Source organism: Varroa destructor, unplaced genomic scaffold (genome assembly GCF_002443255.2).
Source record: "Varroa destructor unplaced genomic scaffold, Vdes_3.0 BEIS01000002.1, whole genome shotgun sequence".
Taxonomy (NCBI): domain Eukaryota; kingdom Metazoa; phylum Arthropoda; class Arachnida; order Mesostigmata; family Varroidae; genus Varroa; species Varroa destructor.
In genome coordinates this window covers 26,583,522-26,597,022 of record NW_019211455.1, presented here as the reverse complement: position 1 = coordinate 26,597,022, position 13,501 = coordinate 26,583,522, and the positions used below count along the sequence as shown (strand labels likewise).

At 39.8% G+C, this 13,501-nt stretch overlaps 1 protein-coding gene and 1 long non-coding RNA gene across 4 annotated transcripts; one reads left to right on the top strand and one right to left on the bottom strand.

Annotated features, from left to right (window-relative positions):
- Positions 1-1,533: 1,533 nt before the first annotated feature.
- LOC111245115 (uncharacterized) lies at positions 1,534-13,349 on the bottom strand. Of its 3 annotated transcripts, XM_086979403.1 has the most exons (18): positions 13,195-13,322; positions 12,764-12,946; positions 10,630-11,196; positions 10,316-10,469; positions 10,087-10,192; positions 9,807-9,913; positions 9,372-9,445; positions 7,616-7,826; positions 7,354-7,465; positions 6,998-7,173; positions 6,333-6,522; positions 5,608-6,060; positions 5,135-5,334; positions 4,362-4,590; positions 3,928-4,140; positions 2,565-3,665; positions 2,192-2,368; positions 1,534-2,024 (listed from the first exon to the last, which is right to left on the bottom strand). In XM_086979403.1, the coding sequence occupies exons 3-18, from the start codon at positions 11,177-11,179 to the stop codon at positions 1,896-1,898; spliced, it is 4,182 nt and encodes a 1,393-aa protein (XP_086835529.1). In that variant the 5' UTR covers positions 11,180-11,196; positions 12,764-12,946; positions 13,195-13,322; the 3' UTR covers positions 1,534-1,895. The 3 variants fall into 3 exon arrangements, with proteins under 3 accessions (XP_086835529.1, XP_022648736.1, XP_086835530.1); XM_022793001.2 differs by lacking the exon at positions 12,764-12,946 and having other exon boundaries at positions 13,195-13,349; XM_086979404.1 differs by having other exon boundaries at positions 12,903-13,318.
- LOC147757604 (uncharacterized) lies at positions 7,388-9,864 on the top strand. The gene is made up of 2 exons (XR_015320506.1): positions 7,388-7,497; positions 7,666-9,864. It is a non-coding gene; the product is annotated as an uncharacterized LOC147757604 (long non-coding RNA).
- Positions 13,350-13,501: the final 152 nt, after the last annotated feature.

Below are 13,501 nucleotides of genomic sequence, written 5' to 3'. Positions count from 1 at the left end.
GTTAGACCTGAATATCGCAAGCGACGCAAGAACCTAGAGATAACAGACAAAGGATAATTGCAATTAGCAATAATCTCAAAGTCATATTAGGTGTTAAAAGTTTAGCGTAGTGGGTAATTCTAAGCGCACTTTTCACAGCTACCACATATCACTACGGATTCGCTATACAAGCCCCAGCATCTATTTCGCATTAAGCTGGTGGGTTCATTGTAGTTTTGACGCTTGTCGTGTCCGCCGTAAAAGAGAGAAGGGTAAAGAGATGGAAAGGGCTGGCAGGAAACTGCGTTATTATTTGACCACATCAGGTAAGAGCTTACACATTTAAGCTAATTTATGCGGGATCAATTGTGACTTACCTGTGTGGCTATGCAGGATAAAGATCGGCGATCGACCCTTTTTTCTGCTCTATATGGAAACGCTATTTTTGAGCCAGTGTAGCCACTCTGAGTCTTTTGCTTCCTTAAATAGGCAAATTATGGCTAGGATCCGAAACAAGCGGCTCTCAAACGTACGTTCGCTACATAATTAAAGGTCACGACTTTCTGAACAGTGAATACAGGTCTTTTTGGGTCTGAAGTTCCAATAGTAAATAGCATTTTGCAGCCTGAATAAAACGGTCCATTTCTGAGTGTTGGACGAATACTTCAACGTAACAGAGATTACAGACGTATGAAATCTCGAAAAGAAAAAAATCATGTGGCTTTTTTTTTGCCTCATGTGTGATTCTAGTTTTCTTTGTGTCAAATTTAATTTGAGAACAAATTCTCTTGGTAGATACGATATATATATATATATATATATGGAATCGCTATACTATCGCTAGATATATATATATATATATATATATATATCCACCGAGACTTCTACCTATATATAAAAACATTAAGCAACTTAGTGATATATATAGCATGATGAGGAGAGTAAATACGCAATTTATCCTCTAAATGTACAGGAAGCCCTTCTTTTTATTTACATCGATTTTGGTTTTATATTTATGCAGCATAAAGTGGTTGATCAAATACATGCTATACTCATCATTCAATCACAAATATAATAAAAATACATCTAAATATACCTGAAAAGTTTCCGGTGATATCATGCTATTATTACGATGATATTTCGCCATAGCTGCACCTTTGCTTTATATTTCAACATGTTGCTTCATTTTTGGTTATCATTTATTTACTTGGACTCCAATTTATTGTTAGTCCATAACAGCTTTGTCAATGTGTATGAATCTGTTCGCTCTCAAGCAGTTCAACTAATGACATGTTCAGGTAGTAACTTAATAAATACGCAATTTTTTTATAACAAAACTTTAACTGTTTAAACTATACTGGCGTATTCAACTAAGCGCGCAGACGTGAACCGTCACATGCCTTAACATGCACTGCACACAATTGAGCACATTTCTCATTTACAATTCAACAAAGCAACGATTAGAAAAAAAGAATTTTTTAACAAAAACGCAAAGGGGGAGCAATCTGCGTCTTCCCTATGGCAGATAAAACACCAATTAAAAACACAGTCACGTATTTACAAAAAGCAACGAATAGCATTGTGTATATATTATCCGCTGGTAGTTAAAATTATTATGAACAAAATAAATTCCACCGGTACGAAGAAATTTCCAGCAAAAATCAAACATTTGATGATTTGCGCGATATATGTAACTCTTCACATACAAAAAGCTGTACTCACGCACTTAAATTAGTTGATTCCTCTGCAAGCTAATCTATAGTATAAGTACGATACAAAATCTGTATAAAGTCTGTCCTGAAAACGCTTCGAACATTGCTCATTGCGCATGACAACGTTATATTTCCAGAGAACAATATACGTTCATAACCGGATAATGATATGACTAAATTTTGCAAAAAATGTAAGAAGCGTTTCTAGGTGTTTTCATCAGTCTTCGCAATTGTTGGCTTAGTTTCGCGTTCCAAAAGGAGACTTTTTACTGACTCCTTTGCTGGTTGCACCGTCTTTTTAGGCGTTAGAATTTGTTCATCATACCTCTCACTCTGAAAGCAAAACAAAAACATGAACAGTGGATAAGTTGTTTTCTTTTCAAAACTCGGAAGACAAAGCGCGGCGCCGAATAACGTTTTGTAGTTAATTAGTAGGCATAATCATTACTATTATTATTATAGATGCCGAAACTCATGCAATGGGACGAAGAAATTCAAACCTTAATTGCGATCATCGGTGGTTTGGTCTCGCTTTCCTCAGCAAGAATTTCAAACGCCGCTAAATCTTTCAGCGGGCTCTCCGATGATTTTCCCTCCGTTTTTTCATTTCGCGTATCGTTCGACTTCTCTGTAGCGTTTTGTGGTGATATCTGTGTCAGCATGTCATTCAGATTTTTCTAAAACAGAAAAGATTTATGATCACACAAAGATCGTATTTGCATAATGACATAATACTTCGTGCATAAACAGTTTATTGTAAAAGTGAAAGTACTTGACCTCAATTGGATTTAAAACGTCTTCGTTGTTGTTTGTAACTGCTCTGTTACAACGTGTAAGAATTCGTCTGGACATGTTCGATACTTCACTACGCACCTCCTCAAGCTGTTGAGCTTGTGATACAGCTTTCGAGATTTCAGTTTGCTTATTCGCTGATTCTACGTTACATCGCATTCGTGGGATCGTCCTAGCACTAAAAGCAACGCTTCTCAACGGTCCAATTTGGCCAATTCTTCTTGGCGCTGGCATTGAGAATTTCGCATTCCTACGGACAATCGAAGGTGGTACTCTTATAATGTTTGGTCTGATTCCAAAGCCCGGTCTCGGTACTACTCGAGCTAGCAGACTGGGATGACTTGGAACTGTACTTGTTACCAAAGGTGCGGCAAGCGACTCCGGTGCTGTTAGAGCTTCCGTTGCGTTTGATGTAGTTGGAACGCTTGAAGCAACCGCTGGCATCGCCCTACGTGCCATTACTGAAGTAGTTGTTACGGTTTCAATTGCTACTGGTACTGTTTTAGCTGTTGTGCGTACGTGTGAGGTGGACGTCCCCTTCGGCGCTTTCGTTCTCGGCACTTTTCCTGTTTTGGCAGACTTTTTCGCCTTCTTCAGTTCTGGTAGACCCGGCTCATAAGCAGGAGGTTCGGGCAGCAACTCTTCAGGTTCTAGATCTGGAATGGGGTCTACGTCAGGGCTTCCGTCAAGAGCACGTCTCTTCGCCTGACGTTTAGCGTGTCTAGCTGCTCTTGCTGATATTGTTGGTTTCGAAGACTTTGGTGGCGATGGCGGTGGAGGCGGAGGTGAGGGTGAAGGTGATGGAGGCGGAGGCGGCGGTGGAAGTGGTGGTTTTTTGATGAGGTGAGGAAATGGTCTTTTTAGTAGCCCAACGCCATTTCGAATGTAACGGCCCAACGGGAATCTATCTGAGTGTCCTATGGAGATATTCTGTTTGACTGGTTTTCGAATCAACGTTCCGGGAGCGGGTACTCCCCGTAATGTTTGTTTTCGACGACCACTGCCAACAGGGAGATTTGGCGGGGCGGATAGATTCAAAGGCCGATTAGTGAAATCCTTTTCAGTCGATGTAGATGTCATTGGAACTTCGTCTACAATTTCTTCTTTGACAGGTACTCCATATTTCGTCGTATTTCCTGTCGTTTCTGATGCAAGTTCGTCATCTAACTTTGATGTGTACATCTGCAAGGAGATATGAAGGCATAATATGAAAGCTAAATTTTCATATCTTGAAGACGGTAATTCAACAAAATGCCATAAATATTACTGTATATATTGCCCATACAATAGTTATCTGTGGAGGATCAATAAAGCTTCAGTTACATACCCAAATATATATATACATAATAATAACCATAATCTTAGCCGAATGCTATGGTATCCCTTTTAAAAGCTGTTAAGATACATAGCGATAAATCGAAAACGTCGTTATATAAAAGATTACCCTCCAATCACTAGCAGTGATGAAAGCGAAATTCTTCGGTCTTGGCAGTTTTGGACAGCAACGTAGCTCCCACGCTTTACGAGCCTCCATAGGTTGGGCACCATTACGTGCCTCATCATCTCGAGTTATTTGTACAGGCCTTGACGTTCGCATAAGGGCCAATCCGGAACGAAGAAGTTCCTCTAATTGATCCAGGTCTACGTTATGGTCACTCTAAAATAAAAGATGCATATAGCTGGATTAGACAAGTCTGCTTGTACTTTGACGAGCATTTTTAGGTCCGACTTTATAGGAAACATTTGTCACTAGTAACTTTAATTGTAAAAATAATAGTACGATACGTAACACATTGAATATATCGTGAGTCGCCCACACGTACGAGTCAACATAAGACTGTTTGCAATGTGTTTAGAAATCGTGCTTTATCCACTTACCTTAAGTAGCTCGATGAGCTCATCAGCTAGAGGCATTAAATACTTCATTCTCTCCCGATAGTTAAGCCTTTGCAACCGTCGGAGAGCTTCAGGCATACCAATTGAATCCTCTTTCACGGTATCAGGGTCCACAAGATCCTTTGATGGGGGACCAACACAACTGGCAACCCTGTGTATATGTTTGCACATCTTGTCCAGAAGCATATACGCCTTACAAGTGCACCCGTACCTATAAAAAATATCCAGTATGCAAATCGAAACACTTTCTTCCGACCCTATCTCCACAACGTCGTTTAATTTTTTTCTATTCTAAACAAGTCCTCGTAGTCACCTCTTTTTAGGCTTAGCACGAAGCACTTACCCTTATTAGAAGTCTAAGCGGAATGGGTTTTGGTAGATTTATATGGACTTCTTCAACAGACCTATGAAAGCTGCGTGGCAATAATACAAACGGCCATTTAACTTCACACTTTATTACTTAATACATAAATGTCTGGTAATCTTTTTTGCCAGCAATAAGGCTTGGCTAACCCCCGGAGTTATGAAATATATGCCAAAACTGTACCGTAATATTTAGGATGCCCTATGGTTATGTGTTCAATATATACAAAATTAAATACAATTATTTATTTGTTTGAGGGGCTAAACGAGTAATACTATTGCTAATGTTCTCAAAAGTGCGAATTAATTGTAAGCAAAATAGAGCTAAATAACATAAGCGACGATTAAATTAAATTTATATAAGATGATGAATGTCTTCCCGAGAAACCTACCTGTGTACGCAGACCTGGCACCGTTCACAGATCAGCTCACATTTCTCATGCGCAGCCTTTCTGGGAAATACAACATGGGTGATTTCACCTCCACGCGCACGAACACCTGGGGCCGCTTCTTTTTTTTTTCGAGGATATACTCGAGACAAAACGTAGTAGCATCCCGAATTTTTCTCTAGCATGACATCCTGAGCCAACACCTATATATCGTGTTATGTCAAATACGTCATAAAAGATTGTATTATATCTATAAAATTGTTTTGCTTAATCCAGTGTAGTTCATTATAACGCACTGACACAAGTGTACGACAGAAGGTCTCACAGTCGGAAAGCGTTCCAATCAAAAGACCTGAAACATGAATGATCAAGGTATGAACCTTGACACATCTATTGTACTGACGTGTTTTTCGTGCATTATACACACTTACGCAACTATCTAAGATCGAATGATAAACAATCCATATGCAACTCACCACCCGATTATCGTGCTGATTGCATCCGTGATATTTATTATCAACATCTTCTTCGTCGTCCTGCTCCTCGTTGTCGTCCTCTTGCTCCGAATTTTGCGTATCTCCTTCGCCATAGTCAGTCGGTCGTCGCTTATGACGGCCTTGTTGCAGCCTTTCTGTCCTTATCCGAGTGCCGTCGTCGTCTGCTTCGGCTAGACCATCTTTGGCGTCGTCCGTTTCGTCCAGTGGTTCCTCAGCGGACATCTCCTCATCGCTCCGAAGCTCCTCTTCTTCACCATCGTCGACATCCCTATAATGGATTTCGTCTCCGTCACCCCGACCACCGTCTCGCATCGCTTTTCGTTGAAATCTCCGTTTCTGCCCAATTGTACTTTGTCTATCAAGTCCGTCACGAATCATTTTTGCCAGCGCTACCCGTATCTGGTCTATATTGCCGTACTCATAATGATGAATCTATTCATAGCCGACAATACACGACAATGTTAGTAGGTGAGACGGTTGGAAACATATTGATGCATGAGAAAAGCAGTTAAAACAATTAAAAAAGCAGTCAAGTATAAAAACATTAAAAACAATTTGATGTTTACTGAGATCTAATTGTCCGAATTATAAACACACAGATAAAACTATATTTATATATGTTTATATTTATAGACATATTTGAAATTTTGCTTTCAGAAATTCATTTAAAATTTCGATTCAACAATCTGACTGTAAAAACTTACCTTCACGTCTATATCCTTAGGTTTTCCATCAAATTTCTTGAATACGTTGAATATCTGCTGTTGCGTTAAACAATTTAACCGAGTAAGGGGTCCCCCAAGGTAAAGCTTTGCACCTTGTGCGATTAGAGAATTTACTTTATGACCCTTGTCAATCATTTCTTGCATCCATTGCCGTTGTTCGGGTGTAAACCTGTAGAAAGCAAAGCGTGGTTCAATGTGAAGTGTCGTACGCATCATATAGAGCGGCAACATTGGACTTTATAAGCCTACTTAACATCATCTAAGCGTACCTTAATACCGGCTTGAGCAGGCTTTGCGTTGTGGCTATAACATTAAATTGAATGAACATTAATCTGCCCTCGAAATGGAAATTGTTTTGCAAGTCTGTCTACGAAATATGTTAGTAATTATGAAATATATATTATTCCAGTGACAAGTTCCCCATCATTTGACAATCTTAAAAAGATATTAAAAATGTTTACGTCCGTTAGTACCGTTAAGCACTCCTTTAAACGGCTGACTTCTTGCATGCGACAAAGTGGATCCGCGCTTCGTTTTGAAGCTAGACTATTCCACGTTTCGCTAAGCTTGTTAGGCAGATAGATTATTACAAAATTACTACGGGGACTTTTGGACAACGATTCGCCTTGCACTGCAGAACATACCGAAGATCAATAATGCTAGGTGTGTGTCCAATGTGGGTGCGCCAATAGGTGACTGTGATACGGCCACTGGTTTCACCGACAATCATTGTTGCGGGACACTCCACACCGACTCTTCGTAGGCGGGCACCCTCTTTTTCGGCATGAGTGCTTCCTGTTCGACAACAATCATACCATCCCTGCCGACAAAAAGAAGCAAATCATCAGAAAGGTACTTTTTAACTCTTACAAAGCCACGACTGCTAGAGGCAGGTAGTGCATTCAAGTCCACCGTTAGATATGTTTACTAAGCTTTATTTACAAGCTTTTTGGTTATTCGGTCTTTTTTTTTGACAAGAGTAAAGCTTCAACATGTTTACCTTTACGCCCTTATTTCCGTAGGGCTTCCGGCGACAGCGAAACGATGACAGTGTTTCTTGTTCCGTGCGTAGCTTCCACGTTCGAAAATCGTCAGCAGTCTCAAATTCGTGTCTAATAAAATTATACAAGATCAAAAAAGTAATGTATGTATCATAATAATGATAATAATTTCAATAATAGACAGAAGACAAACGTAGCTTAAAAATTTCACTGAGCAGTCGATTATTATGTAATTCAGTTTTGCTTTTTCCTTCTACTCACTCTGTACATTCAATACGGGTATCATGTTCGTCAACGATATGTCGTACAAGAGCTGAATGGGTGCCCTGATCTTCGCGGCAGAGAGGACAAAGTTTCTCTGCTACCCTGGCATATTTGCATCGCTTACCCCGGACGTGCATTTGCATGTGAAGGACGACGCTGGCACGCTGGGTGTACATTCGGTCACACGATTCTACAGGGCAATGATACACTACAAGGAGAAGGAAACAGAATATAGGAAAACATGGCTGAAGATATCGCGCAACTGCATTGTACGCTTGGATGCAGCTCCTTAATCAACCACATTTGGAATGGCTGACCGATTAGCAGTAGCTAAAAGAAGAACCCGAGGACGCTAATCCGGCGTTAACATGAAATGGGTTCTTCAACAGAAAGCACTGCGACTAAATAAGCATTCATGTAAATCTTAATGATTTTTCTTTATAAAAAAACGCAATTGTATTATGCAAACGTATGAACTCAAAATGTAATATCTAAATATTAAGAGTTTTGAATTCCAAAGCACTAAAGCCTTTAAACTTCAAAATCTTGAGATCGATGTGCCGATTAGAAAGAGTGTCTAACAAGGGTACTGTCGTACATGACGTTGCGTGTACTTCGGGAATATTGCACCACATATTGTGTCGATGCCGTAAAACTAGATAAGTGAAAACCCAGTATCGGATAAAAGACAGAGTGAAGCCCATGCAAAACGTGTATGTCGGTTTGTTTTTCGCTCCCTTCAGGGTTTTATTGAGCACTACTGTCGTGTCATAAATATCTCAATCGATCTCTGTCATTTATCTCTCCCAGGTGCTAATGAATTCCAAATAGGTAGGGGTAGGGAGAAGTTTGAACGTCTCAGGTATACTACTAATAGCGATTTAACTCTAGAAGATACACGTGTCTTGTTGACAATGGGTAATGCAATGCCCTTTAAAAACGCAGGCTTGAATTGCGTTGGAAAAAGGTGTTGGAAAAAACGGATGGATCTTTCATTCCAACCAACTTACAAAGTTTTAAGTGTATTCGAATTGCCAAAATCACAACCATCACTTGTTGTACCCTATCCGCGACATTATTTGCGCAAATTCGGCTTTTTGAAGGCAGTATTACCTTTAGGTTCACCGAACTCTAGGACTGTTTTGCTTTGTGTCGGAATTTATAAGGCAGTGTCCACAGCGGAACTCTATGACCTCTGTCATATTCATGTTGATCAATAGTCCAGTCTTTTTCATTCTTAGTAAGGTATTATTCCAGTTTACTTATAGATGCTCCCACGTTATAAGCAAGTATTTAATACTTTTGTCTACCATTGTAACATGTCAGCCGCCTTGTTTGATTCTAGTTGTTCCAGAGACAGCAAAACCTCAATCACAGAGAAGTCAATCCCTAGTGCAAAGACGTTGTTGATCCTGCATACCATCGTGTGAAGGCATCATTTATGGAATGGTGCCGGTCGCCGAGTACGTACTTCTGAAGTATTCTATTAGAACTGTAAAGTTAATAGGGCACGTAGCCAACCTCCCATTCCTTTCGCTTACTGTTTGTCTTACTAACTTGTCTTTTTGTAACGCAAAGCATTGCCGACGGGTTGACTCAATTCAAACTTGTTAATGCAAACTTTGCAAAAAGTCACAGAACCGTCTCACAGCCAAGTTACACTTAGCCAATTCCCGTGTCTGGAGGCGCAAAGTAACAGCGGCTAGAAACATACGTAAACGCAATAAGTTCTAATATGTGACTTGCATCTTACCTATTTTTCCGTTAACCTCGACGCCCTTTGCTGTTCGAGCGATTTCGGCGCAATTTTCCGCTGTGATTTTCACTCTGAAGCAACGACAAGCAAAGACATAGAGATTTAATATAACAATTCGCAATTGGTAACCATGAAACGCATAAGACTATTCGCTAACGAGTGGATTGAATAATAAAATAGAAATTGATTCATATATAATCACAAAACTAATAACAGTTTTTTATAAAATTTCTTTCTGAATGTATTTAGCATTGTATCGACAATTATGCATTAATACTAAACACTCGAATAATTGCTATAGCGGATGCTTCATATTTGGTACAGCAGTGCAGTGTTGCAGATTGGACGTCTACTATTTGAAAATAATGTATTACAGAACGATGTATTGCTATAGATATTAACGAAACGTATTGAAATATCTGATTTACATACTCTTTCATTTCGTTCTTCTCCGCGTCCCACATCTTAATAAAGGTATCAAACTCCTCAAGTACAGGATCTTTTGTCACATAGCGAGGACCCAGCGTAATACTGGCCACCTGTCGGATAGAAATACCAAGAACATATATGGTATTATATTGCAACAAAAAAACATCGAAACTTTTATTCTCAGTCGACGTTTTTAATTCCTGTTATATTCAAAAACCTTGGCTGCAAGTTGCCATTTGAAAAAAAAACGGTAAAAAACGGTCGTTGTAATTTCGGCATGCACCTGTTCAAACGTTGGCGGAGGTAAGTGGTGTGGATATGGAGGATATGGCATCATAGGTCGTAATTCCGGCATCACTGGTTCTGGGAAATGATTGTGCATGTATCGCCTGAAGCACAAAGTTGCAATTCTACATAAGTACAATAACTTCCGATCTTCGAAAGGATTCAATGCGCCTATGTTGCTCTGTTTCATTATTGGTAATCACCTCCTCGTATTCAATTGTAGTTACCTTCTTATGAACGTTCCATCATCTTTAAGAGTAGCCATTGCTTTGCAAGGGCTCGGTTTCTTCTTGTAGTGACTACAGATGTATTGCCGATCCCCAGGCTTCTGTCGACGCATATAAAATGGACCGACTCCGCGGACCATACCTACTCCATCCACTAAATACAATAATATGGGGGAAAAGTCATAATTAAAAATCATAGTGTAAACACTTCAGTGTGGCATTCTTTTCTTGATCACCGATAACCCACCATGTGGAAATTTATGGTTAGTTTCAAACCGCTTCCAGAGGCACCTTTCTTGATTTAAAATGCTTACCTTGTTCAACTTGGTATGGGCCAAAAGCATCACACCACCAATTAGTACTTTTGTTAGAACCTCCTGATGTCCAACGTTGGGCCGGGTAAAAGTACGCGGTGAGGACTTGAGGCTCTTCTGGGGGCGGTACCTGAAGCGCAACTGAATTTGGTGAATGAGCAACGTGATTATGTAACATGGCCAATGGTTCCGATAACGAAGAAGTAGCGGACGAAGTATTGGCCTGAAGGCCCGACCCGCCACTCGGCGCAGCCGGCGCCGGCAAAGAAACCCCTCCAACAACAGAGGAAGTCGACATTCCTCCGACTGGGCCAGATGCCATGGATTCGGGTCCAGGACCTGTTGGCAGGCTCAGAGCAGCACAGTTGGTGGCGCCATGAGAAATAGGGAGTCCTCCGACAGCAGACAACGACGCACTGCTCTGAAGCGTCACAGGAGCTCCACTTTGAACAGCGAGTGAATGTGTTGGAGTAGGGGGCGGTCCCGGTGTCGGCATATCACTAGGGAATAGGGAGCCTAGTGGCCAAAATGGTGAAAATGACGAAGACATGTTTGGTGCTTAAGTTGCTAAAAGGAGGCAAAAGAACAAACAATTAAACACAACAATTATATAAATACTTGTGCAATTTAGCAGCAAAATTAGTTTGTCTAAATCCTCATTTGTAGGTTCACAAACGGAAGATTCACATAGTTTTAGGAAATATCTTGTTAAATGTAGCTTACAGTGCTGGTAATAATTATTCCGTATATTTTTAATAGAATAACCAAAGGCACTCTCAAGGGCATAGTAAAATTCGTGCACGCAAGCTAATTTAATCTTTATTTACAAGACACTCCTCAAGTCGACTGAACGTAGTGGCTCAAAGGTTTTGTGCCCTTTAGTTTGTCCCATTCGAGTAAGTTTCATAGAGTAATGCTTTTTCGAGTAGACTAGATTCCTATTTCTTAACATGGTTCTTATTCTGAAACGTAAACACAACACACTTCTGAATAACGAAAAACTTTCATTTAAAAAATAATTAACAGTATCAAATCAACGGTTTTAAGCAGTAGCTTATGCACGCTTAGCCACTTACTACCGCCAGCGCCAGATTTGTTAATGGGCTTGAAATACGCTGTTATCTGTTTGTAACGTCGTTGGGGAAATTATTGATAAAAATCTGCTTCCAAATCTGTGTCATCGGCATCTAATTGTGCATTTCTGACTATATATTATAAGATTTCAGCACTCTCTTGGGCACCCATCCAAAATAAGCCAACATGACGTGGCGTCAACACAAAACTCATTCAGCCATATGAGGAACCACCGCTTAAAGTAAAAATGTACCAAAATAACGTAAAAAAGGTTTTCCATTTTTGAATAAAATATATACAAACGAAAGACGATAAATAAAATCCAAAGGAGAATATTTAAAATCCCTTTTCTTGGGCAATCCTCGGCCCGGAGTGCCTCATAGCTTAAAGTTTCTTTCGACAGAACTACGACACCCATGAGTTGCACGCAGATGGCCTGTTATCTGACCCACTCAACTTATTGTACATTCTTTCAAGGTTTAAACGCTTGATTTATGTACAGCTGATATCAGTTTCGCTAGTACTGGCTACTACACAAAGGAAAACCTTTGTATTAAAAAGGACAGCTTTTCTTAGGAGAATAAACTCAAGCAGATCGACAGTATTGTCCAAGTTAATTTTCACTTATTTCCTTCGTAATGAATTTGGATTAGTGTTTTTTTGGTTTCTTTTTGAGGTTTTTATGACTATTTTTTATAAACTTTCTTTTACAGTTGGTTGATATACTTTTTAGCTGAGATATATGGTCCCAAACCAAGTCAAATTTTCTGAATGTATACAATGTCTGTCGAGTTCATCTCCATCCGCAAATACATAAATCGACACTACTTGCTTGGTTATGCAGATAGACCCTTTTTTTTATCTTGATAAACAATTCCTATACAATTTGAGATGTGCCTAATAAGTGGCGATTATTAGAAAAAAATGCTAGTATGCAAGCATAAACCAAGAGTAGTAGCATTAAGAGTCGAAAATCGAACATTGGAACTCCAATGTATTTTGCTTCTGACTAATATTGCGACAAATTATTTTTACATTTCTACTTTTTTGGTTTATGAACCTAATCGTGAAGCCGAAGTTCTTATAGTACGTTACAGAGTAGCCACCCCGCGTCTTCTGGTTTCACTCTCACCGCGCGTTTTCCACTGCCTCGCTCATTTACTTATCTGACATATTGCACAAATGCTTAGCAGACATACACACACTGCTCCGAGTACAAGCACTCCACGCGCGAACAAAACACCTAGTACAAATATAGCAACACCAAATAGCCACGTAACATGGAGATTAGGGAATTTTCATTAATTGTGCCTATAGGAACATCGTTTTAGCTGCAACTACCACAAACGGTGCCATCGATTAAATTACTGTGCCCACAACAACAATAACCACAACAGTCTGATAACTTCTATGACTGTTGTTTGTTGTGGCTGGCTCCTTTCTATGATTGCGGATCCGATCCACGATCGTTCCGTAATGATCAATAATAACCCATAGCCTGGTTGACGACTGCCTGACAGTGTTGTCGATGGATACGATTGTTTGGCCGCCTGCGCCCATGAACTCCTTCCTACCGCTTCTCAAACATCAATATCACATAGCACTCTGCTATAATTGCTCTCTGTCAATAGTCAGCAGACGAAACCCATAAATACTAAATAAAGACTGCGAGAATAAGCGCGTAGACTAAAACATGAGAATAAATCAAGAAATGATTAGCACATACATGTAAATAAACAAAGCTATTTTTTTAGACTGAAAAAACAGCAATTCACAGCGAAGATAAACATTATGATTT

What these genes read in the sequence shown, in the direction of transcription:
- LOC111245115 (XM_022793001.2), bottom strand. Translation starts at nt 11,179, where the DNA reads ATGTCTTCGTCATTTTCACCATTTTGGCCACTAGGCTCCCTATTCCCT. An exon ending in CCCATACCAAGTTGAACAAG is followed by an intron (nt 10,470 to 10,629) that starts GTAAGCATTTTA and finishes TATTGTATTTAG; the next exon opens with TGGATGGAGTAGGTATGGTC. An exon ending in ACGGAAATAAGGGCGTAAAG is followed by an intron (nt 7,174 to 7,353) that starts GTAAACATGTTG and finishes TTTTGTCGGCAG; the next exon opens with GGATGGTATGATTGTTGTCG.